Source organism: Typopeltis vanoorti, chromosome 8, assembly GCF_054136105.1.
Source record: "Typopeltis vanoorti isolate ZY-2024b chromosome 8, IOZ_Tvanoo_1.0, whole genome shotgun sequence".
In the NCBI taxonomy this organism is placed as follows: domain Eukaryota; kingdom Metazoa; phylum Arthropoda; class Arachnida; order Uropygi; family Thelyphonidae; genus Typopeltis; species Typopeltis vanoorti.
In genome coordinates, this window is record NC_143556.1 from 12,211,873 (window position 1) to 12,238,451 (window position 26,579).

Genomic DNA, 26,579 nt, shown 5'->3' on the forward strand with positions numbered 1-26,579 from the left:
CACTACCCAGACTGTTTCTACATTTTATATATATATATATATATATATATATATATATATATATATATATATATATATATATATATATTTAAGCCTCCAGTTAAAAAAAAAAATAAAATACACGAAATCCTTTGGGATCCTTTTTCGTTACTTTCCTGGACTTAGCTCTGATGTGCTATATTTTACATATTACTTCTCATATGTTAGATTGAATTAAAAAAAAAAAAAAACGAATTCAAAAGAAAGTTATGTTGGGGAAGGAATTGATAAGAAAGTTATATATAATGGCATTCAGTTGTGCTCATCGATAATGTGAAATACATATTTAAAGATTATTGTATTTGAAAGAGAAATCTGTGTTAAAAGTATATTTTATGAAGGATTTTGCATTATAAAAATTAAAGCATGGTTTCTGAAGTTCCAGTTCACCTTTTGAATAATTGTTTTCTTGACTGTAATATATCTTGCTGTATTACTCAGTTAAATTTACTTGCATTTGGTGATTATCTTCAAATTACTTTGATGGGTTCATTAAGTCATCATGCTGCATTAAAGATTTCTTTTTGGGACTGTTAGTTCGTAACAGTATAAAAATAAAATAAACATCACTCGTAAGATGATTAGTGTTTTGCAGTTTTCAATGTCAGGGTAAACCAATAAACTTTCTGCTGGACTAAATGTAACATGCAAACTGAACTGTTTCAAATACTCTTTGCTACACTGACTTTGTCAGTCATTAGAAAACTACTATATCAAAAACTTTTTTTCAGTGTTTCAGTTTGTTTGGGAGATGCCATTGTTGAATATCATAATTCTGGTTTATATAAGTTTGGTTCAGGTTCATAAGGGGTTATTCCTCGAAATGTTTTACTTGTAACGGGAAGAATATGCATGTAGGAAGGGAAGAGTGATCAAGGAAAATGTGACCTGACATTGAGAGAGAATGTTTAGTTTGCTATAGTGCATTTCCTTTAGCATAGCATTATACTAATGGAGCTTTGCTCATGACTTGAGTAGTTTGTTATAGTGCTGTTTCTTATAGTGAGAATCAACTGTAACTAGATTTAAAAATAAATGCACATAGCCACAGTTAAAGATATTTTAATAAAATTGAACTATTAATATACAGATATTTCAATTTTGTATTGTTAGCTGTCTTTGTTGTAGAATAAACAATGGAAAATTCACATACTACAATTACTATGAATAACAGTTATCTTAACAAGAGCACTCATAAAGGTGCCAGGTTGTAAGTTATTATGCTATTAGGATCTGTAAAAATTTTCACACAGTTGCAAGTAAGTTTCCTAGAATTTGGGCATAGATAGTCCATTGTTGAAGTTTAAGTTGGGACAATGTAGAAAAACCTCAGTACTCTCTTTGAACTGCTATGTGCTTCGATGTAGCAGTTCTTTGCGTCACTCCATCATGTAGTTAGGTTTGTTAATCCCATATTTTTAGAGTTGTGATATTTAATCCATTGAATAATATATGAATGGTGTTCTGAAATGTTTTACCACTGATTGGCCTTTTTGTCCAAAATAGAACTAGTTGTGGTTACAAAGAATTTGTCCACTTGTGGAAGAATTTTATCTTTAAGAGACGGTAAAAGTAGGCTGATTTTGTTGATGGGTTTGCTTATGGTATAAAGTTGACATTCCTTAAGTGCGTGTGAAACATGCTCAGAAGTAACTATTTGGGAATCCTATTGAAATCATCTTTTCTCATAGAATTTAGAGAGAAAGTGTTAATGATTTTTGGATTATAGGCTATTGAGAATAGAGGTTTGCTTGATAACTGATATTTCATAGGCTGATATAGACTCTATACCATATTTTTGAGAAGAATAATGCAAAAAATGTTTGTGAAAGCCAGAAAAAAAATTGGCATCATACTATGTGGGATAGCTTAAGGGTCAAAGCTAGATAATTAAGAAATCTACACATAGCCTTTTCACGAGGATACTGAATGAACAAGAATATGCTGGCTATTTTGGGATTTAATCAAAAAATTTTATTCTTTTCTTTAATGTTACATGGTGATCAGCATTCATATTGATAAATTATGGAGACTGCAACCATGTTAAGAATAATTACTGTAATTTCCTGACGTTTCGACCCTCATATTATGGTCATCATCTGGAGCACGCGCGCGCACACACACAAAAAAAAACAGACATTACATTTCTAACATTATGGCAAAGTGACACTGATTTGATCAACCAGTTATTCTACTGGCCTGGTCTCTAGTGGGGGGAAGAAAAACTTCATCAAAGCTATATCCTGTTTATAACGTGGTCAGAGAACAAATTCATATTAATCTTTTTAATACAGCAATAGTGGTGGTCTAATTAATAATTTAACATAAGTGTTTGTTATATTAAGGCTAAGATCCTGGATTATTACAGCCCTAATTATAATTTATAATGAACTTAGAACAAAAGGTTATGTGGGTAGAATATGTGCCATCCATATTCTAGGGAGTTTTAGGTCATCGTGTAAAATCTCACATAAATGTATTGCCAAATATATTCATTTTTACAAGTTTTGTCAGTGAGAAATTGTTTATAAGAATTATGTTTCTGTCATTAATTGTCATTTGATATGGAAGTTATGTACTTTGTATCATTCAAATTGTCATGTGACGTAAGAATTGTAATAATGGCGCGTGTGATGGAATGTTCTCATTGTGAAACTTGGGAATGAGCATGCATATACTTTGTGTATAAGAACTCTCATTTAGTAAGACAGAGGGTCTTTGGCATCATTCATCGACAGAGGTTATCGTCGGAGAGATAGGTCATCTTGGCAGGGAAAATTAAGGGGAGTCATTGGAAAGACAGAAGGTCATCATCGGTGTGAAAGTATAAGAGTCATCAAGGTGGAGATATAATGGGAAGGTGTATTCACTGACAGAAGAACTCATCAGAAACTCTATGGAGTCAAGTTTAATAAAATGCCAAGGAACTTTCTTGAACAAGAAATTGTACAGCAAGTGTATGCTGAAGTGATAACTGTATCTCAGAAGAATTCGATATCCATTGCAAAAAGCTTAGGAAATTGGAAATGTACCTGGACTATTCAAATAATTATGATCCCGTTTTTGTTTTTTCTTGTAATATGTTTTTGTTGTCTGTTGTTGAATATTTATTTCGGATAGTAGAAAGACAGGTATGTTAGGTGAGGTTTTACATTTTTATTATTATTATTTGACACCTCCAGGGAGTCCTAAGACTCATCGAGGGAGGGCACCTACTTTACAACTCTCCATCTCCACCGCTCAACCTCATCCACAAACCGCCTCATCTACACCAACGCCATCTACTGTCCACCATTGCCACTGTTATTTTCACAGACAATCACAAACATCCATGCCCACAGCGAAATTCAAGCCCGCAGCCTTTTGACTGGAGAGCAGATATGCTAACCAACCAGGCCGGCTGAGTGGTTAGCATATTCAGTACATGTTGAACTGAATGATAAAATTCACTGGTAGAATAGGATATGAGAGAGATTTGTTTAAGTTCATTAATGTTAAGTAAGAATTTATTATATAAAGTTCTTCTTGATTAATAATATACATAATCTGGTACATAAATTAATAGTTAAAGTAAATATTATGAAATCTTATTGAGCTTCATTAATTTGTGCAGCAACATATCGATGTTATTGACATCAACATATCGATGTCATTGAAATCAATGCACTGTCCCAGGGTACAAATCTGGTAAAACCTAAGCAACAAATTTAAATTGTTGTTGTTGTACTCTATGACTGTCTTTAATTAACAGTTGGAATGTATGGCGAGAATAACACACATCTTTATCATAGTATAGTAATTTCACACATTAAGATATATTTATTATTACTTGATGCCTCCACGGAGTCCAAAGACTCACCGAGGGAGGACACCTACTCTACAACTCTGTCTCCACCCACTACAGTGAACCGCAATTACAACAATACCATCTATCGCTCGCCACCACCACTAGTATTTTCACAGACAATCACAAACATCCATGCCCACAGTGGGATTTGAACCTGCTGCCTTTTGACTGTATAGTGGATATGCTAACCATTGGCCAACCAGCAAGTTGGCCAATTTGATTACCACTCATATTACCGGCAAGTGCTGCCAGTAATATGAGTGAGAAGGTATGCATGAAATAAAATTACAACAAATGCCGCAGCCAATAGTTATTATAATGTAAGACATATATGAATAAACAACGATAAAGATGCTAACAAAATAGTGCAGCCGACATTTTTTTTGAATATGAAGACATATACAAATAAAAACTATGATAAAGATGTTAACAATCATTATTGTCAAGATTAGGGTGGTTGATTCGAATTTCACAGGCCTCTTTAAATTTGCTAATACCATATTTTAGTGCAATGTAATGAACAGGTTCTTTTTCAATCAGTTCTATGTAGAGTAATCAGGCATGATCAGAACGGTACTAGATTTAGCATAGTTATTAAATTTAATGTGTCATTTACGTTCCTTTTTTCAGGTTGAAAATTGCCTAAGAATATATATGCAAAATATATAATACTAAAGCAGTAACTAGTAACCTTAACAAAAGTTAAATAGCAGTTATGAAATCTTTAAAAGCATGTCAGGATATTGTACTTACTAGAGCCTATAAAGGCATTGCCGCAGTTATTTTAACCATGCTACCAGCCAAGACGTCTATAGACGTCAAGGTTATCATGGATGTGAAGTGCATATTAAAATTGTGATATCATTGATATTACATTGAAATATATGATGGATACAAAGCGTATGAGGATGCGTATTTGATCCATGATGGCCGGTAAGGTGGTTAAACCAGACAACTTACCTTGAAAAGATGAATCAATTAGTCTCAATTTATGAAATACAACCCAACTACTTGAATTAAAAGAAAACAACATTACTTAAATCAGTCACTTATTTGCCCACAGATACTGTTAAAAACACTACTTCAGCACTATGCTTGTTCTCCAGAAATTTATGGCTTGCCTAAGATTCATGAACAAAACATACAACTTTGACTGATAGTTGAAGGTATTGACAGTCCCAACCCAAAATTTTTACAAGAAGAAGTTAATTATGCAATAAAACAGATGAAAAACAGTAAAGCACCAGGCATTGATACTATCCCTACTGAACTGTGGTCATATGGAGGCAGCACATCACTAGAATATTTAACAACCCTAGTCAATAAAATACTACAAACAGGAGAGATCCCAGATAACTGGAAAGATCATCCCAATATACAAGTAAGGAGACAAAAGAGACTGCAGAAATTACAGATCAATCAATTTACTCTCTCATGCCTATAAAATATTCATAAGAATTATACCAAGTAGATTAAAAAAACACCTATGAAGAAATGATAGGCATAGAACAAGCTGGTTTCCGAGGAAACTGCTCAACAATAGACCAGATTTTTACATTGCACCAACTAGCAGAGCTCAGCTGGGAAGACCATAAAGAACTATGTTGTTGTTTTGTGGACTTGAAACAAGCTTTCGATAGCATCAACAGGGAAATCCTTCTTAAAGTTCTACTAGAAAAAGTAATAGACAAATATATAATACAGTTTCTGATAAAATATTACTCTAAGACAAATGCAATAATTAAAAAGGACACACTCACAACAGAACCCATAGAGATCCAAAAAGGAGTAATGCAAGGATGCCCATTATCCCCATGCCTATTCAACATATATCTAGAAGAAGTTGTAAAGAAGGCAATAGACAATGAGCCTGGAATCAGTGTCAATGGTTTAAACATAAATAATATCAAATATGCAGATGATCTCGTCCTTATTGCAAGAACCCCAAATGAACTACAAAAATTGATCAACAAGCTAAACGAAACCTGAAAAACATATGACATGACGAGAGAAAAAGAAGAAAGTTTACATGAGTTCTTAGAAAAAATCAACTCTTTTCATGATAAAATCAAATTTACTTTAGAGTTAGAAAGCAATCATCAATTACCTTTTTTGGATGTACTTGTCAAAAGACTAGAGAATGAAGATATTAAACTTACTATATATAAGAAACCCATGGATACTGGACGATATCTCCATTATTCTTCAAATCATCATCTACACAAAAAATGCAGCATCACCCATGTGGTACGAAACAGAGCCCACAACATAGTCACAGACAAAGAAGACGTACATAAGAACTTTCCAACATCTCCAAATCTCTATCTCAAAATGGGTATCCTCTAAACTTAATCAATAAAATGCTCTATAAAAACAACCTCCAACAACAGCATATAGCAACTCAGTACGTATCAACCATTGTCATACCCTATGTTGGTTTAGTCTCTAATAAAATAGCTAGAATTTTAAAACCTTATAACATCAGAGTGGTGTTTAAACCGACAGCTACCATTAGACAGTTTTTAAGATCCCCTAAAGACAGTATACCTTTTTTCAAATATGCAGGTGTTTACAGCATACCTTGTACGTGTGGACTATCCTACATAGGCCAAACTTCAAGAAGCTTAGAAATTAGACAAAAGGAACATGTCGTAGACGTTAATCATAACAGAACATACACCTCAGGTTTGGCGCATCACCTCTCAACTTCAAACCACACTATAGATTGGGATAACAGCTCAATGCCATATATGGAGGAAGATTACAGTTGTCGAATATTTAAAGAAGCTGCAGTGGTCCTACGACCAAGGAGTTAATATTGAAGGATATATGGAAAAATCTTATCAACTCATTAAGTTTAGCAGAACTACAGTACGCCAAAAACTATGTAACGCGTATTTATAATAATGACTGAAGTATATCGCTTCACGCATACCATGTCACATGGTGCCAATTTTTTGTTGTCCAACCAGCGTATAAACTGTTTCTGTAGTCTTTTTTTTTTTTCTTTTTTTTTTTCCCCCCCACCGTTTAGTCTTGACAAAGCAAGTCAGTTTTGCTAGTGAAACTAGTCGGCAAATTTGTGCATATATGTATTAAACATATGGTCTTATAATCCAAATATCTGTTTTGTTTAAGTATATGACATGACAATAAATATACAAAACGGAAAAGTGATAAAAATAGGGAGGAACAGAACTACCATCTCAGCCACCCTAAATGGAGAACAAATAGAACAAGTAGACAACTTCATATATCTTGGATCAAAACTAATAGAAACAATAGATGAACTCAAAACAATCAAACACAGAATAGTGATGGGATGGACCATCGTGGAAAAATTGCAGAAAATCTGGAAAACAAACAAGATATCTAAGCAAGCCAAAATCAAATTATATGAATCAATAATTATACCAACAGTCATCTAAGAAAGTTAAGAAAAGAGAGGAGAAAAAACTGCAGGCATTTGAAATGAAATGCTTAAGAAAAATAAAGAAAAGAAAACAAACAGCACAGTCAGACAAGAATTATTGTATAAAAAGACAATAATAGAAAAAATTAGAAAACAACAACTGAGATGGTTTGGCCACACTGTATGCATGGATGCAGACAGACTTCCTAACGTCCTAATCAGTACTTTTCGAACTAAAAAAAGAGGACCTGGAAGACCAAGAATTACCTGGCTGAAATTAATTAAGAATATCTCGGGATGCAGGACATATAAGGAACTTTTTCGAATGGGCAAGGAATAGAGAAGACTCGACCCATCTTAGACGGAAGAAGAGCACATTTTTTAACTTTAATTTTAGGGAAAACAGTGCAAGTTATATCCAAATAAATACGGTAATATGTATCATCTGTGAGGATTGGTGAACATATCTGGTAGTAAAAGTTGTTTTTTTATGAACCAAAATTTCATCATTACCTGTAGGATTTAGAATTATTGAAATATCCAAAAATGGTAAAATAGTTGAATTTTCTTTCAATAGTGAACTTGATACATGAGTACGAAGAGTTTTTTTTTTTTTTTTTTTTTTTTTTTCAGGCACTGGAGTAATTCTGTCTCCAAGTGGAACCAGATTGCAATGCTATTTCATCATCAAATTCCTGCCATGTACCCTCAAGGGGTGCACAGGATATGATAGTACTACATGAAAAAAACTACATCATTACTAACTTCCTATCTACAATTTTCTTCCAAATCAGTCTGTTACTTGTCAAGACTCCAACATTATCAGATCTTATATTTCTATCGTCTAAGGCACTTTGTACCGTATCAATCCACCTATATCTTGCTTTCTCTTCCTCTGGGTCGTTTTCCTGGCAGAGAACACTTGTTTTGCTAATCTTTCCTTACCCATTCTGTTTAAGTGACCATACCACCTGAGATTAGCTCTGCTAGCACATTCCTGGATGCTGACAATGTCAAGTTCTTTCCTAATATCCTCGTTTTTAATATGATATTGCCATTGATGCCATCTGTTCACGCCTGTAATCTTTCTTAGGACTCTCATATCTGCGGTCTCTAGTCTTTGGTCAAGTGTTTTACTTCTGACCCAACTCTCAGATCCATAAGTTAAAACTGGTTTGAACACTGTCTTGTATACAGCTAATTTAGTGTTCTGACTAATTTCTCTCTTATTCCATATGAATTTATTCAATTGACTTCCCACCATACCAGCTTTGTTGATTCTTTTGTCTATTTCTATATTTAATTTACCATCTTCAGTAAAAATCGTGCCTAAGTAGCTGAAATGTTTTACTTGTTCCACAGGTTCTCCATTCACAACACAGTTGACATTTTCAGTGATTCTGCCTATTTTCATTGTCTTTGTCTTTTTATTGCTGACCTTCATACCATATCTATTACAACAGCTATTCAATTTAGTCAGAGAATCTTACAGACTTGTAGCAGATTTATTTAGAAGTATAACATCATCCGCATAAAGCAAAGAGCTGACATTAACATCTCCAATTTTGATATCATGTTTAATACCACTTTCCTTCATAATGTGATCTATATAGATAATGAATAACAGAGGGGATAATGTACATCATTGTCTCACACCAGATTTAACATTAAACCATCTTCCTGTACATCCTTCAATTCTAACTGCTGACTTACAATTCAGATAAAGACTAAGTATTGCTTGATATAATGCCCAATTGACACCATATAACTGCAGCGTAACGAATAGCTACTCTCTTGGCACCTTGTCATATGCCTTTTCCAAATCGACAAAACTTAAATACAGATCTTTGTTATGAAGATCTGATCATGACAGCCTCTATTGGGCCTGAACTCAGCTTGTTCTTCACCAAGCTTTTCTTCCACAATCCTTCTCAACTGTTTCTCAAGTATACTTGCATAGATCTTGCCAGGAACACTCAGTAGGGAAATACCTCTGTAATTTTCAAATTCAGTTTTATTTCCCTTTTTATATATGGGTACTACGATAACTCTACTCCAATCATTGGGAATTCGTCCCTCTGTCCAGGCTTTTTGTAGTATGCAGTGCAGCCACTATAACACTTTTATACCACCATACTTCAGCATTTCTGGTCGAATATCATCTACTCCTGCTGCCTTTCCGCATTTCAAGCCTTTGATGGCTTTTTCTACTTCAAGTATGGATATGTATTCCTGACTGCATGCCTGGTCAGTGGTTTTTACCACTGTGCTGTCATCACTGCTTGTTTCATTTAGTAGTTTTTCAAAGTAATTACTCCATACTTCAGGGATATCTTTTTCTCCCGTTTTCATGTCACCTTTATCATCTCTAACTCCTTTTACAGTGCTCTTTCCTCCATTTCTAAGCTTCTTCAACAACCTTCAGAATATCTTACCACTTCTTGATATTTATTTTCTATGTTGTTGCCAAATAACTCCCATGACTTTTGTTTAACTAGTTTTACACGGTGTTTAGCATTCTTGCATTTGTCTCTATATTCTCTAAGAGCACAAGCTGACTTATTTGACAAGAACTTTTGATATGCCTTCTTCTTTTCTTTCACTGCCTCTTTAACTTCCTGTGTCCACCAGGGAGTTCTGATTTTTTTATCCTTGCAGACAACCTCACCACATGCTTCTCTGGCAGAATCAATCAATGTTTTCTTCAGAGTTTGCCACTGAATCTCCAAGGTTTGATTCCTGTTCTCAAACTCTTTCATTTTTTTTTTCAATAATCTTTGTGTATTTTAGTCTACAGTTCACATCTGAGAGCTGCTCAACTTTTATTCGCTTTAAAACTTTCTTACATGTTATTCTTTTCAATATGGAATTCATTTTTATCCTGCTCAAGACTAAATAGTAATCACTTCCAATTTCAAATCCTCTGTACACTCTGGTGTCCTGCACCAGGGAGAAAACATCACTATCAACAATAACATAGTCAATGAGACTTTTCTTATTCCTAGCCTCTTCTCTCCATGTGAATTTGTGCACATTTTTATGTTGGAACATGATGTTAGTAATAACCAGTCCATGTCCTGAGCAGAAATCCAACAGATATTTGCCATTATTATTAGCTTTGCTCTTTTCTCCAAATTTTCCCCAAATATTTTTGTATGTCTCACAATCATTTCCTACTCTGCTATTTAGATCCCCAACAAGGACCAACTTTTCCTTTTTCATTGTGTCAGTTGCTTTTTCTAAAGCCTCAAAAAATTTCTCCACTTCTACCTTAGTAGAACCTTCTGTGGGACCATAGGCACAAATAAGTTTCATTGTCCAGTTCCCCATTCTCATATTTGCTCACATTACTCTACTTGAGACTGACTGCCATTCAAGAAGATTAGCCTCGTATTTTGTGTTGAATACTATGGTTACTCCTTCTTTTCCTTGATTGTCATTGCCTGAATATAACAATTTGTATTTATTGCTCAGAAAGATCTCACCAGTTTTGGTCTTTTTTGTTTCAGCCACCCTATTATGTCGATCTGGTACTTATCTAATTCCTCAGGCTCCATTTCTTTGCCATTCAGGCTTCTTACGTTGATAGTACCAATCTTTAACTCTGGCGATGTTGTGTTGGCATTTGCTTTCAGATTTTTTCCAGTAGCTGACTTTTCGCTGTTTGCCCTGGTTCTCTGGCGAAAACAACGGGGGACCCTGTTTAACCGGGCAACGCCCCAGCCAGCATGAAATTTTGTCATGTTGTACCATCATTTTTTATTTTGGTTTAACCAATAAGAATACAATTTAGTTGGCTAAATCCCAAATTTCCAGCCAATCCTTGTTCGTTCAGTATCCAAGTAGATACCAACAGGGTGCACCACGAGAAGGTGAGGATTGGACATTAGGTCAGAAGCCCTGATCTGTTCTCTGCATTCCATTAAAGGCTGTGTGGAGGTCTCCTCTCAATTATACAGCTTTGACCCTTAAGCACCCCAATGCAATGCTATTTAGGTTATTTAATCTGCAGAAACTTTTGCAGTTGTCCTTTTGAACTCCGTAATCTTGTCAACTTGGCTGCGATTGTGATACAAGCTAGTAAGCATGTTATATGATTCATGTTTTGGATGCAGTTATTGGTCTTTCTCATTGACAATGTCTATGAATAAAATATATCAGAGTTTTGAAAAAAAAATGAAAGTTCGAAAACACATTGGAGAATCACTGACAGACCGTGACGAGAACAATGATTAAATGAAGACAGCCAAAGATGTAAGGTGAATTTGTTCTGCAAGGATATAAAATCAGAACTTTAATGTGAAGTTACACAGTTAATGAGCCTATCATGAAAAAGAAGAAAGTATGTCGAATGTTGCTAGCATGTAATTCATGGAATGCTTCAAATGATGACAGATTTAGGGTTTGTGGGTTGGAGAGTTTGGTTGATAGGTGGAAAAGAGAAATCATGATAGCATCGTGTAAGTCATTAAAAGGCATCATAGGATTCATACAAAGTAAATTTTCCAGTTGCTTGGCTTGAGGGAGCAGAACAAGAGATCATCCCTGGAAATGGAAATCGAGTAAGAGCCACAGGACCAGATTTTTCACCAGGAGAGTGGCGAATGAGTTGCCAGAGTCTGAATGCTTTATTGCTTAATGTGTTTGAGGAGTAGTATTGTGTGAATATTGGGCCTCCAGTTGGACTTTGGATTCCTTGGAGATCCCATGCAATAATAATTTCATGGCAAATTTCTTAGCGCAGGTAAAGAATTATAGTAGATTTATTTCAGAGGATAATGTCACCTATAGAATATAGAACCAAGCTTAATTAGTATTGCTTCTTTGAATATTTGAGTTAATACCACTTTCCTTAATAATATGGACACAATGTGCATTATAAATAATAGATTGATAGTATATAATCCTGTAGCAAATTATAGCATCATCTCATCAAATTAGTGATTGTACCCTCAAGGGAGGCACAGGATAATATGATGGTATTAGATGAAAATTTTACATTATTACTAACCTTCTATCAACAATTTTCTTCCTGATTCGTCTGGTTACTGTCAGAACTCCAGTGTTGTCAGATCTTACATTTGAGTTGTATAAGGCACCAAAACCTATTTTGCTAATCTTTCCTTTCCCATTCTACTTAAGTGACTATACCACCGATTAGCTCTGCTCACACATTCCTGGACACTAGCAGTGTTATGTTCCTTCTTTTAATATCATTTTTAATTATTCTGCCATTGAGGCTATCTGTTCATCTTAGTTTTTCTCAGACTTCTCATATGAAAATTTTTCATATGAGACCAACCTTTACTTCTGATCTGGTCCTCAGATTTATGTTAAAATCGGTTTGAACATTGTCTTCAGTTTAGTTTTTTTTTTTTTTTTTTTTTTACTAATATTATTATTATGTGACACCTCCAGGGAGTCCAAAGACTCATCGAGAGAGAGTGTGCCAACAGCATCGAAGAATTGTGTCCCCTTTCAACTGCTAACTGCACCCAAATTTGCTTAATTTTTTTCGTGAGCCATTAGTAGCAGAGGCTCTATCAATCGACCAACCTTTGCTGGCAATCCTAGGACCAACTTTGCAAAATATCGATCTTATTCCATATAAATTTTATCAGTTGAACCCCCCACCCCACAATATCACCTTTGTTTATTCTATAATCTGTTTCCATATTTAATTGCTGTTGGCATTAAGAATGTGAAATTTCAGTCAAAGGGTATTTGCAGAAGTACAAAGCTGGTGATTATGACAAACTTGGAGCAGTGCTGTGGCTAGTACATGTGATGCAGTCAAGGATTGTTTGAGTGAGGCAATATCGGGTGCATATCTAGGGTCAGTAGGATAGACTAAGCAGGGATTAGGTGGACGACTAGCAATATAAAGCAGGATCAGCAAAAATTTAGAGCGCTGTGGAAGGAATATAAACAAGATAGGCTGAATCATTGGCATGCTGGTCACAAGATGATCAGCATGCCCATGAGCAGTATAAAACACAAGCAAGAAGGTTAACTAGTTATAGTAAAGAAGGCTAAATCTGATTTTGAGAGAAAATTAGCTAAGCAGGCCAAAGTAAATCCAAGAGTTTTTCAATATGTAGCAAATAAGAGAGAGAATGATTATGGAAAGATGAGTTTACTCAGTGCAGATGGTAGGGAAGTGATAGAAGCAGAAGAAATAGTTCAATTACCAAATGATCACTTTGCAGAGATATATCATCCAGGTGGTGTGACTTTGTAGTTACTAAGGTGACAGAGACTGCCTGATGTGAGCATGGAGGTAGATGAACTGGCAGTACTCAGTATATTGAAAAATATCAATGTGAATACAGCAGTGGGCCTGGATGGTATGTTTGCACGTGTGCTATGGAAATGTGCAAGTGAACTAGCAGTGCCTCTGATGAAGTTAATTAATCTAAGTCTCAGTTGTGTCAAGGTTCCAAGGAAAGAGGGTAAGATTGTTCCATTACATAAAGATTGCTCTAAGACAGAAGTAGCAATTTACAGATGAATTAGTATCTCTGGAGCGCTGGTTCAAGTATTGAAAAAGTTGTTTAAAGTAAAATTCAGAAATGGGTGGATAGAAATATGATACTCTAATAGTGGCTATCATGGCTTTGTAAAAGGTAGGTCCTGCCTCAGTAAGTTATTATTTTATAATAATTTTATAATAAGGTGACAGTGGAATTAAATAAAGGAAATGACTACATCATGATACTGCTGGACTTGGCAAAGCCATTTGACAGAATACCACATATAAAACTATTACATAAGTTGGAGCAAATCGGAATGGATATGAGGCTGGTGGCATCGATAGGAAGGGGGGTAGCTGCTAGACAGATATCACAGGATGGTGTATGGTGGAATGGAATCATGGCAAATCATGGAATGGAATCATGGCACATCATGGCTAGTGGATTGTCCCAGGGCTCTGTACTGGGACAATCCACTAGCCACCCTCATTTGCCATGATTCCAAATTAAAGAATAATGGTCATTACCATGACCATTATTCTTTAATTTGTATATTAATAATTAGTAGAAGATTTGAAGAGTGACATTCAGTTGTTTGCCGATGACACGAAACTAGGGAGAGTAATAGTTGATAAAGGTGATGTGTATATCTTACAAGATGATTTAAATAAATCAGCAGTGTGGCAGAGGACAATGGTTGCCAGCTCAATGTTGTAAAATGTAACTTTGTATCATATTGATGGTACTCCTTTACAGGAAATTGATGAGGCTAGGAATCTGGGGGTAATGGTGGATAGAGAATTGAAATTCAGAGAACATATTGCAAGAGTTAGCTAATTAGCTCAGGATTACTTGGATGCTGAAGAAGACAGCGAAAGGTAAAGATATGGAGGTTATTATCCCTCGTTATAAGGCTATGATTCAGCCACATGTTGACTGCTGTGTTAAATCTGTTTCTTGGGGATCAGACTGATAGAGAGGATTCAGAGATGAGTTTATCATTCCAGTGACAGATTTGTGGAATGTTTCCTGCGAGAATATATTGAAGATGTGTGGGTTGCAGAGTTTAGCTGATAGGCAGAGGAGAGGGGATACGATAGAAACTTAAGTTACTAAAGGGATTCTATAAGATTGACACAGAAGAAATGATTCAATACATGGGGGAAAACAAGGGTCACACTTGAAAGTCGTCTAAGAGTGTGGTTAGTAAGGGTGTGCAGACTAGATTCTTCACTTGGTGAGTGGTAAATGAGAGGTATGGATTGCCAGAGGTGGTTGTGAACACACCAACAGTTAAATAGTTTAAGGAAATGTATGATAGGTATTGTGTTAATGGATAAAGTGGATCTCCTACAATGAGTCTTTTGACTCCATTTAGAGAACTGTTTATTAATACCTTGTAGAGAACTATTTATTAATGCTTTTAATATGCAGATGCTTAACACTGTGCATCCATTTTGCCTTATTCACTAATTTTATTTATAGAAGTATTTATTTATTTATTAATACCCTGTGTACTGCTGAAACATGTCTTGGTGTAGCATGACCTTTGCTGTTCTTTTGCCATAAAAACCACAAATCAATCATTTCTGCCTCATGTATTAATATACATTCCTGATTTATCTTCCTTTTGAATATTTTCTATAGAGAGCTCTTAAGAACCATCCACCATTAAATGAAATGTGTATCTCATCAGAAAGCTGGCAACACAATTGCAGAAGTTGTGGTCAGTGGGCAGACTAAATGTCAAAAATCTTGGGAATATCAATGACAACCACTTGAGATTTGCCATCCTTTGCATGCTATTTGCCTAGAGATGGGCGACATAACTGAGCATATCCCCAGTTGATTGATGGTGGTGGAACCTATATTGGCAGTAGTTTATTAGGTGCAAGCCTTCAATGTAGTGTAGGAGTTGAGTGTTGATGGTTCTTTCCCTAACTTTAGATAGAATTGGGGTGAGAAAAATTGAATCATAGTTTGAAAGTGAAGTCACTTCTCAAGAATGGGTTGTATATGGGCTAATTTCCAAACTTCAGGATACTTGCTGGTGTAATAAGAGGTTCTAAAAAAAAAAAAAAGATGAACGAACAAAGCTTTCTTTTAGAACAGTTGGAGGAATGCCATCAGGGTTATGGGACTTTTTTGGTACTCAGTTTGGACAAGATTTTTGTGATCTCTTTTTTTGGCAAAGGTCATCATACAGAACTAGTGGTGGCTTGTACATATACATTACAGCTCCCCCAAGCAAAAAATGAAAAAATTATTTTTTTTGTATGTGTTTATAAATAATAATAATAATGCTTACAACATTGTATAAATGCGATACAACATGTTAAAGGTTACAGCTTATGTTTCGACATTGATTGAATAGTTAATAATTGGAATTGTTCAATTAACGCTTTAGATTACGAAACAAATGCACTTCATTCTAATGCATTGTCGGAATTATCACGTTCGGTCAGCTGCAGCTAGATTCGCTGAAATTCGTTTGCACTCGTCGCAGCACATAACAAGTGAATCCGACACTGCTCAATGAGCAGTGTCGCTACAGATAAATTGTATGCTTGTGTGCATTATATCTGTGAAATACGAAAACTTTTATTATTGGTGTGTGTGTGCATGGTTAGGGTGAAATATTTTTGGCAAATCTTATTTTATTCTGTTAAAATGACAGATAATTATTTATTTATTATAGATACAAGGCTGAATTATGACAAGTGTCATTGTTGAAAATATGAAAAGAATTATATTTTCTCAATTATCGTTCGAAACAAATGCACTGCAATCTAACGCAGTGTCGGAATGTCGAAACTGACACTGCTCATTAAGCAGTGTCACTACAGATAAATTGTATGCTTGCATGCATTATTTCTGTGTACAGAACTTTTATTATTGGTGTGTGTTCATGGTGAGGTGAAATATTTTTTATAAAGCAATTTTTTAATATGTAAATTTACTTATTAATAAATTGGTTACTGATTAAGAAAAAATGAATTATTTTTCTTATTTTGTATATGCAGCACCCACCACTTAAAATTTTCACCGGCTGCCACTGTACAGGAAATTGAGTATTTAGTGTTTGGAATGGTTGGAAGGCATTTACCAATTTAGTAATCATCATCATAACAGAAATGCTCAATTACAAGTTCAGATTGACAATATAAAAGAATGGGATGAGATTAGATGATCTTATGTATATTTAAATATGACTTAGAAATATCCAATAAGTATTTTTTAAGGTATAATATATGCAGTTTTTTTGTGTGTGTGTGTGGGGGGGGTATGTCATACTGCCACATCTATTAAACAGTTATGCTTGACATAAAGATTTGGTACATTTAGAAATTTGTAATATTCAGTAATTTTTCATATATTTATCTAGTATTTAAATAAGCTTGGCTATTTAATGAAATTTTCTTTTATACTACTATTAAATTATTTGATATAACTATTTTTATAATTTTAAATTACTTTGGATGGACATTATGTAAACGAATGGAAAGAACTCTTGGAGTGGAAAAGATAGGCATGAAGATTTCTAAGAAATGAGCAATGAAGTTGCCTATTTTGGCAACAGAAACAGTTGCTGTCTTTAAGAAAGAAAATATCGCACTATGAAGTAATAATATATATATAAATGTTTTTTTTTTTTTTAGTTTTCTTTAAATCTTCCATTTTTCCTGTTAGCAAAGAATGAGTACCAGAACCTATTTGTTTACAAAAAGAAAAGAAACAAACAAAAAGCACTGTGTGTGTGTGTGTGTGTGTGTGTGTGTGTGTGTGTGTGTGTGTGTGTGTGTGTGTGTGTGTGTTCGCATGTGCGTGCACACATATACGGTGTATATATACATACATGCACACTGTTTGGAAAGAAGTCAACAAACAGCATAGAGCAATGATCAAACAGCCATGGCACCTACCTTAATAAGATGGAGAACCTGCTTTCACTGTGATGCCTCCAGCAATCCTATGGGCATAACTTTCCATTCTTCCTGTAGGCATGTAACGAGGTCCTGGACTGTTGTGGGACAGGCATCCCTTGATTACCGGATGCGCCATTTCATCCCACAGATGTTCAGTAGGATTGAGTTCAGGTCTCTATGGAAGTGGATCAAGTGTGGTGACATTCGTATCCACAAACCATGCAGTTACAGCAAGTTCATTGTCTTGCTGAAAGAGACTGGTCAGTTTCATAGAAACGCCACAAAGTAGGAAGCATTGCATTGTCCAGAATGTTCGGATACCTCTCGGAGTTCAACATTTGTCGCACCACAAACAGAGGTCTGAGGCCAAACCAGGAAAAACAAGACCATACCATCACACCACCACTTCTGAATTTCATAGTTTGAGTTACGCACTCTGGTAAGAGATGTTCACTGGGCATCCACCAACACCCACACATGTTCATTTGCTTGGTTTAGGGTGTAGTGTGATTCATTGCTCTATACCACAGCTTTCCAAGCTTCCATGTCCCACTTTACATGCTTTTTGCACCACTGAAAATGATGCTACATGTTGGTTCATGTAATCTGGGGCTTGCATATTGCAATCCTACCATGGAAACCCATGTTGTGAGCCTTGGTTCTAAATATTTTTGTGCAAATTTGTGTTCCACTTGATGCCCAGACCCTCCACATTCAATGTGTCAGCCAACGAATGGCAATTTTTATATATTATCCTTCATAGCATCCTACAATCATGTTCAGCGAGTGTGGTGGATCTTTCACTGTGGATAGCACTTGCAGTTGACTTCCTGCGCTTCCATCAGTATGATATAACTGATTGTTGACCTGGGATGGCCTCGTACAATTTGCTAAACAGATAAGCCTGTTGTGGCACCCTATCACAACACCTCTTTCAAACTCCATCAGTTCTCTTCTTGAAGCCATTTCACTCAGAAACAGTTGCACTGACTTGGGAGCATCATATTCCTCCACTTTATATCTGCTACAAATATGTGACTGATTACATGGATTGATGACCTTGTTCATGGGATGTCTGTGACCTCTTTCCAATCAGTGTATGCTATATGGATTGAATAAATCATCAGATTTGCATGAGTGATATGGGAGAAATGCTATTGACAGACAATCTTGAAGCCATCTTGCAAATGCATTTATCTAACAATGGATTGAAAATGGCTGATGATGATGATTTATTATAGATGCTATAGTATTTAATTGTATTACTATTATTTTTTTTTTATCATTTTAGCTGTATCAGCTGGAGTTCCTATTTTAAAGGTATGCTTGCCAGTAGTGATTATGAAGGTACTGTTACTGTCTGGGATGCCTTCACAAGCCAAAAAATCAAGGTTTTTCAGGTAGGAATCAATAAATAATAACATGATTATAAATGATTTTGAGAGGCATCACTGTAACAAAATCAAATAGCAAACCATTGTAAGTTAAAACATAGTATATTTCTGGCTTGTATTCAGAAATTTTAAGTTGCACTAGCTCATTTGTGATTTTTCAGTCTGCTGTTAGTGGTTATTAAACATTCAAGTGATTGCAGAGGAAATATATACCTTCTGATAAGTTAGGAGACACCTCCATAGTACACTTCTCATTTTTTACATTTAGGATGCAAAAATCTTTTATAAGAACTTTGAGTTAGCCAGCCGTATATGCAGGTGGCAAAGTTCTTCCCAGGATACTGGTTTTTTTTAACTTGTAAAACAAACACACTAGTTACAGAATGTGTTCAATTCATGAATATTCTCAGCTCTTCTCATGACCTTTATTGCTAGGGCTGTAAATCTGAATTCAATCCATTAAGTCAGAAATATAGTGGTGGAAATTTTTTAGATATAACTGTTAATGATCTTTTGATGGGACAAAGAAGGACCTGTTGTCTTTAAGCTTTTTCATGCTTTGAGTACGTAGTATGTTCGCATAAGCAATATTAATTTAATCAGATAGTTTCACATTCTCTTTGGTCTGCTTCATTAGGATTAACCTTACATAAATACATCTAATAATGGTTCAGTTATGTTCACAATTAACTATTAAGTTATTCAGAACACGAAAACTATTACAAATAGTTTGTCTTACAATAAGTATTTATATTACTAATGTTTTTAATAATAATAATAAAAACTATTTCTGAACTGTATTTCTGAGGTGCCTAAGGGCCAAAGCTGTATAACTGAGAAGAGACCTCCACATAGCCTTTAAAGGAATGCAGAGAACCGACCAGAGTTTCAGACCTAATGGCCACTCCTTACCTTCTCGTGGTGCACCCTGTTAGGTATCTACCTGGATACTGAACGAACGAGGATGAGCTTGCAATTTGGGATTTAGCTGACCAAATTGTATTCTTATTGGCTTAAACCACAATGAAAAATGATGGTACAACATGACAGGATTTCATGCCAGCTTGGTTGTCGTCTGGTTAAATAAGACTCCTGTTGTTGTTTTCGCCAGGGAACCAGGACGAACAGGGAAAAGTCAGCTACTGGAACAAATCCTGAAACACATCCCAACTCAATATCACCAGAGTTCAAGATTGGTACTATCAACATAAAAAGCATGCATCGCAAAGAAATGGAGCTGGCTGAGGAATCAGATAAGTACCAGATCGGTATAATAGTGGTGGCTAAAACAAAAAAAAAGACAAAAACTGATGAGATATTTCTGAGCAGTAAATATAAAATGTTATATTTAGGCAATGACAATCAGAATGGGGAACTGGACAATGAGACTTATTTGTGCCTATGATACCACAGAAGGTTCTGCTAAATGGAGAAATTTTTGTGGCTTTAGAGAAAGCAACTGACAATGAAAAAGGAAAAGTTGGTCTTTGTTGGGGATCTAAATAGCAGAGTAGGAAATGATTATCAGACATACAAAAATATTTGGGGAAAATTTGGAGAAAAGAGCAAAGCTAATAAGAATGCAAATACTTGTTGGATTTCTGCCCAGGATATGGACTGGTTATTACTAACATACATGTTCCAACATAAAAATGTGCACAAATTCACATAGAGAGAAATCGCAAGGAATAAAAAGAGTCTCATTGACTATGTTATTGTTGATAGTGATGTTTTCTCTCTGGTACAGGACACTAGAGTGTACAGATGATTTGAAATTGGAAGTGATCACCATTTAGTCTTGAACAAGATAAAATTAAATTTCACATTTAAAAGGAGAACATAAGAAAGTTTTAAATCGAATAAAAGTTGATCAGCTCTCAAATGTGAACTGCAGACTGAAATATATAAACATTATTCAAGAAAAGATGAAAGAGTTTGTGTACAGGAATCTGTTAAATCCTGAATGAAAGGTTTAATTTTATTGTAAAAATATTTCATTCAGATTTAACAGGTAACAAAATTTCCGAAAAAAATGCTTCTATATAGATATAGGTAAAATTTAATGAAAAAACGAAATAGTCTTTTAATTGTAAATTCTCCTATGTATTATATTGTTATGTGTCCTTGTAAAACCGACAAGAGTTGACATTTAGTGAAAATTATATTAGCATGAGAAAGTTAGATCGACATATACGAGATAATCGGCTTATAAATAAGACCCGAGGCAGTCACATACTCGAAGACTAAGTTGCGTGCGGGAAGTTCCCATGGAGAACTCAGTGAGGAGAGAACGTACTGAGTGCAAGAGATTTAGGTGCTGGCCAAAGAAGGTGACATAGTAGGGAGAACAGCTCAGGAAACAATATATATAGAACTTGGCGACACCAACTAAAGGCTTTTTGCCCTTTTCTCCCTTGGATTCCTGTCACAGTTGTTCTTGGAGTAGGAGTACGTGAGTGCGGTCGAGAAGAATGATGTCCAGTGGCAGCTATGCAGCCAGATAGCGAATCAGTGCAAATAATCATCGGTACGGCAGAAAAGTCAGCGTAGACCGAAACAACACATGGAACTACGTGGACCGATCCCGGCAGACCAGCTTCGCCCACATCGAAGAAGGTGATTCGTGATCATAATCGCCAGCTTGTTCTGAAGACAGCAAACCGTAGGAGAAGGTAACAAGCTGTGTGAATTTAATGAAAGATTGAGAGAAAGAACCAGAGAGATCCAGTTACTCAGTAATGTAGGAACTTTTTAATTCCTTTGTATACTAAAAAGAGTTAGAATGCAATAATGTGTAGATATGCTCTGTGATTGGACTTACATGAATTGAAACAGGACTTTAGAATCTAACCAACCTGTAAATTGTGTCATGTCTGAGAATGAGATATTGTACAGTGTAGAGTTAATGTACTAATGTATGTCATAGCCTAGTATATCTTGAAATTAAATAAGGTAAATGCTTGTATAGGATTGTCAAATGTAGGAAGGAGAGTGATTTAAATTAGTTCCAGATATTGTTTAATGTTGAGAAAGATTAGGAATATTAAGGTTATGTCTGTTTAACCCATGTAACTTGTAGGAGAGAGAGATTTAGCTTAATTAAGTAACCTTTAGTAATTGTGCATTGTATTAGTGAGACGAATAAACCTTTTTTTTTTTTACCTAACAAATTGCCTGATCTGAAATCACAGTGCACCACTCATTAAAATAGAACCTGAGCAAATCAATAGTCAGGGATAGCTACAACTGCAGTAAGGGAAAAATTTAGACATTTAAGGTTTTGTAATTGGAAATATTAATTGCCTGATTATCGATAAGTGTGTCATTCCGAGAATTAACTCAGTGGCAAAGAAGCTTCTCTTGTCTAAGAATTTGGATGGCGCAGCTTCAACAAATAAAATTCTCCAAATTCTGATACAGAGTTAATTCCAGAATTGCAACAAAGAAATTTGGCTCTAGCCTGGGGCAATTTCTTTGTCTACCGAGTTTGCACACGAAAGCAATTATAGTAGTGGCCACAAAGTAGTTAGAAGTTAATTGGAATTGATAGAGATAACAAAGGTAGAAACAAGCTCGAGTAAACATATTAAGTATTAAGTATAATCACTTAACAAGTAAAATAAGAGAAGTTTAACAACTCTAACAATTTAATATACAATGTGATGATAATAAAATTGTAACATATCAAACCTTGGAGATTCAGTGGCAAGCTCTGAAGAAAACATTGATTGATTCATCCAGAGAGGCATGTGGTGAGATTGTCTGCAATGATAAAAAAATCAGAACTCCATGGTGGACACACGAAGTTAAACAGGTAGTGAAGAAAAAGAAGAAAGCATATCAAAAGTTCCTAGCAAATAAGTCAGCTTGTGCTTTTAGAGAATACATAGACAAATGTAAGAAAGCTAAACACTGTGTAAAACTAGCTAAACAAAAAGTCACGGGAAGATTTTGGTAAGAACATAGAAAATAAATATCAAGAAGGTGGCAAGATATTCTGGAGGTTGTTGAAGAAGCTCAGAAATGGAGGTAAGATTGCTGTAAAAGGAATTAGAGATGATAATGGTGATATGAAAACTGGAGAAAGAGATGTCCTTGATGTATGCAGTTGCTGGATCCTACTTCTTCTCAATCTATACTTTGGATCCAACATGATTACTATTGCGATGTTCTTAACTAATTGATAAGTTGTAAGTTGATTTCTAATTCAAATATAAAGAAGATTTATATTTAAAGACTGCACCACTTTATATCGGAATTAGTTCAAGAATTGAAGATAAACCAACTCTCAACTACCCTTCCTTTATATGTTGTTATTATATATACTGGCCGAGTATATTTAACTTACTTAATTTACCCACTTTGGTTCGAATATTTTATGAATGGTGCAGTAAAAGAGATTCAGGCAAAATACAACTTTTAATTAACAAAAACAATCATTTAATTTTAGAATCACAAATTTTACACTTAAGATCAAATCACTAATTATGTTATTATAAACACTTCAGCCTTTCTGATAATACTGTCATACAAACTCAGACAATGGTAAATTTGTTATCTCCAATACAGTCTTCTCACAGTTCCTTAAGTTCCAAATACAATAAAATCGCAGTAACATCACTTTACAAGCAAACACTTTTAAATTTACACTTCAGCTAATCTTCGCAATAGTTACTGTTAACATAAGGAAATTCTAGGATGAAACTCACACACTTCTCTGTATAGAAATATTAAAGGTTGAAATAATCTTACCGATAATCTTTTTTCTTCATCTACTTATACGTAAACACTTTTTATAACTGTAAACACTTAAACAGTATACAGCACTCATTAAATAAATCTTCTAAGCAATAACCGAATTAATCATCGGTCACTACACACATAAACAAACGTTCTTGCATGAAGTACTACTAATCACTCATGAATTAAGGCAACACACAATAATTCTTAACTTGAGGTTTTATATGCACAGTTGTTCATTCTTCCTGCATTCAATTAATTCTTTTGGCACTATCTTCTTTAGGCAGCTGTCTTCCATAGCTATAATTGTTATTCTACAACTTATTAGCTAACTGCCTCTCAGCTAGTAAACTTTAATTAGCTCTTTGAGTGATTTTGCTGACTCGTTATTATCACACTCTGATTCCCGAATGCTTCTATTCTAACCGAATGCCAATCCTCTCCCTCTATGTTTCCTCTCTATCTCCTTATCTATTTCCTTCTCTCTATATCTAAATTTTCAGCATTAGTCCTTTATATATCCGTTCTTCCCGTCTAAATTATTCTCGTGATCTCTTTCTAAAACTCTTTTCAATAAACTTTTAACATTCTCATCACGCACTGTTCCAAACTCGCGCTCGCTTACTTACATACATCTCCATGACAACAAAACAAAACAAAACATAATAAAATTGAGCTATTGCATAACATTAAACTTCTACAAGTAGGAATAAATAGAGAAGATTTACATTTCAATTAATGCACAGTTAAATTATCAAATACAAATTCTTATAATATTAACATAGTAATAATTAAAATAGCTTAATAATATTTAAATACAGAGTCTTGCTTGGTATATGGTAGATTATGTTAAATGTGAATGAAAAAAAAAACAAAAATATACAAAACAATTTCATTCACAGTTTAACACAGTAATTACTTGAAAAATTGCTAAATGAAACTAGTAGTGATGACAGCACAGTGAAAAAAAAAAAAAAAAAAAAAAAAAAACCACTGACCAGGCATGCAATCAAGAATACATATCTGTACTTGAAGTAAAAAAAGCTATCAAAAGCCTGAAATGTGGAAAGGCACCTGGAGTAGATGATATTTGACCAGAAATGCTTTGTTGTCGAATTGCATTGTGAATGGAGAACCTATAGAACAAGTAAATCATTTCAGCTACTTAGGCATGATTTTTAGTGAAGATGGTAAATTAAATATGGAAATAGACAACAGGATCAAAGTTGGTTTGGTAGGAAGTCAACTGAATAAATTTATATGGAATAAGAGAGAAATTGGTCAATACACTAAATTAGCTGTATACAAGACAGTGTTCAAACCAGTTTTAACTTATGGATCTGAGAGCTGGGTCAGAAGTAAAACGCTTGACCAAAGACTAGAAGTCACAGATACGAGAGTCCTGAGAAAGATTAGAGGCGTGAAGAGATGGCATCAATGGCAATATCATATTAAAAACGAGGATATTAAGAAAGAACTTTATATTGTCAACATCCAGGAATGCATTGGCAGAGCTAATCTCAGGTATTATGGTCACTTAAACAGAATGGGAGAGGAAAGATTAGCAAAACAAGTCTTCTTTGCCAGGTTGGAAGGAAAAAGTCCAAGATATAGGTGGATTGATATCGTAAAAAGTGCCTTAGAAGATAGAAATATAAGATCTGACAATGGTGGAGCTTTGACAGCTAACAGATTCATTTGGAGTAAAGTTGTAGATAGGAAGTTAGTGATGATGTAAATTTTTCATGTAGTACTATCGTATCCTGTACACCCCATGAGGGTAAATGTCAGGAATTTGATGATGATGTCTGAAACCTATCTGGCTAAAGTGTGTTAACCCTCTCATGCATGAATTTTTATATTCATTTATAAAAAATTATAATGGCATGATCCAGTACAATTTAATCTTACAGTATTACCATGAATTTATTAATTTTGCTAAATTTGTATCCTGTATATGTAAATACAAAACATTTTATATTTTGCTGAAACACTGCATGAGTGATAAAAATTTGGATTACTTAGTACATACAAAAAAGTAGAACAATTTGAATTTGCAGTACAGCTATGTAAATCAAGGACAGTCTTATTCTCTTTGCCTCATTTTGTATGGCTAAGGTGCATTAACTGAAAACATTCCAGATTGGAACCTCACATCTATCACAGATGCATCTTGTTTTACTCTTGCAGTGTACATCTCTGCAATGATTGTCATTAGCACCTGTTGTCTTCTTTGGGAAGTGTCCACTGCCGTCAAAACGTTTCTCATGTGGCACAGAGTGAGTTTTGCATTTCTTTAGTGCTGGTGTGTCTGACTTGAAGGGCATCCTTGTTTCTTTGTACCTAGCTGTGCTAAACCTTGATATATCAAAGCAGTTACCACTCTTGATTTGAATTCCAACAAATGCAATTTTCTTTTACTTCCCATTTCCAAATGATCCATGCATTACATAAAAGTACGTTCAACATATGGTAAAAAATTCTCATACACCATCATTTGTTCCTGGTATCATTTCAATACAAAGCCATAAGAGAGTACATAAGGTCCATTAGATCCTTATGTTTGTTATAAACTGCTATGCTGCGAGGTAGTGGAATTTCAACATACTTTTTTTCTTTCTGGCTGAGCCTTTCAGGTTCAGCTGGAAAGAAAGACTCCTTTCCTAAGTAGCTATATACCACATGTATTATTGAATTATCAACCTATCTAGTGACAGTAATACCATCAGAGGACGTGGTAACTGACAT

General features: G+C 34.8%; 1 protein-coding gene across 1 annotated transcript in view; it reads left to right on the forward strand.

The window, feature by feature from the left end:
* The window catches only part of LOC150103736 (E3 ubiquitin-protein ligase COP1-like), a 405,850-nt gene that overhangs the window by 286,054 nt on the left and 93,217 nt on the right, over nt 1-26,579 (forward strand). The window contains exon 14 of the mRNA XM_090396516.1: nt 18,989-19,097. Coding sequence (XP_090252642.1) covers nt 18,989-19,097 — 109 coding nt within the window. The remainder of the gene's footprint in view (nt 1-18,988; nt 19,098-26,579) is intronic.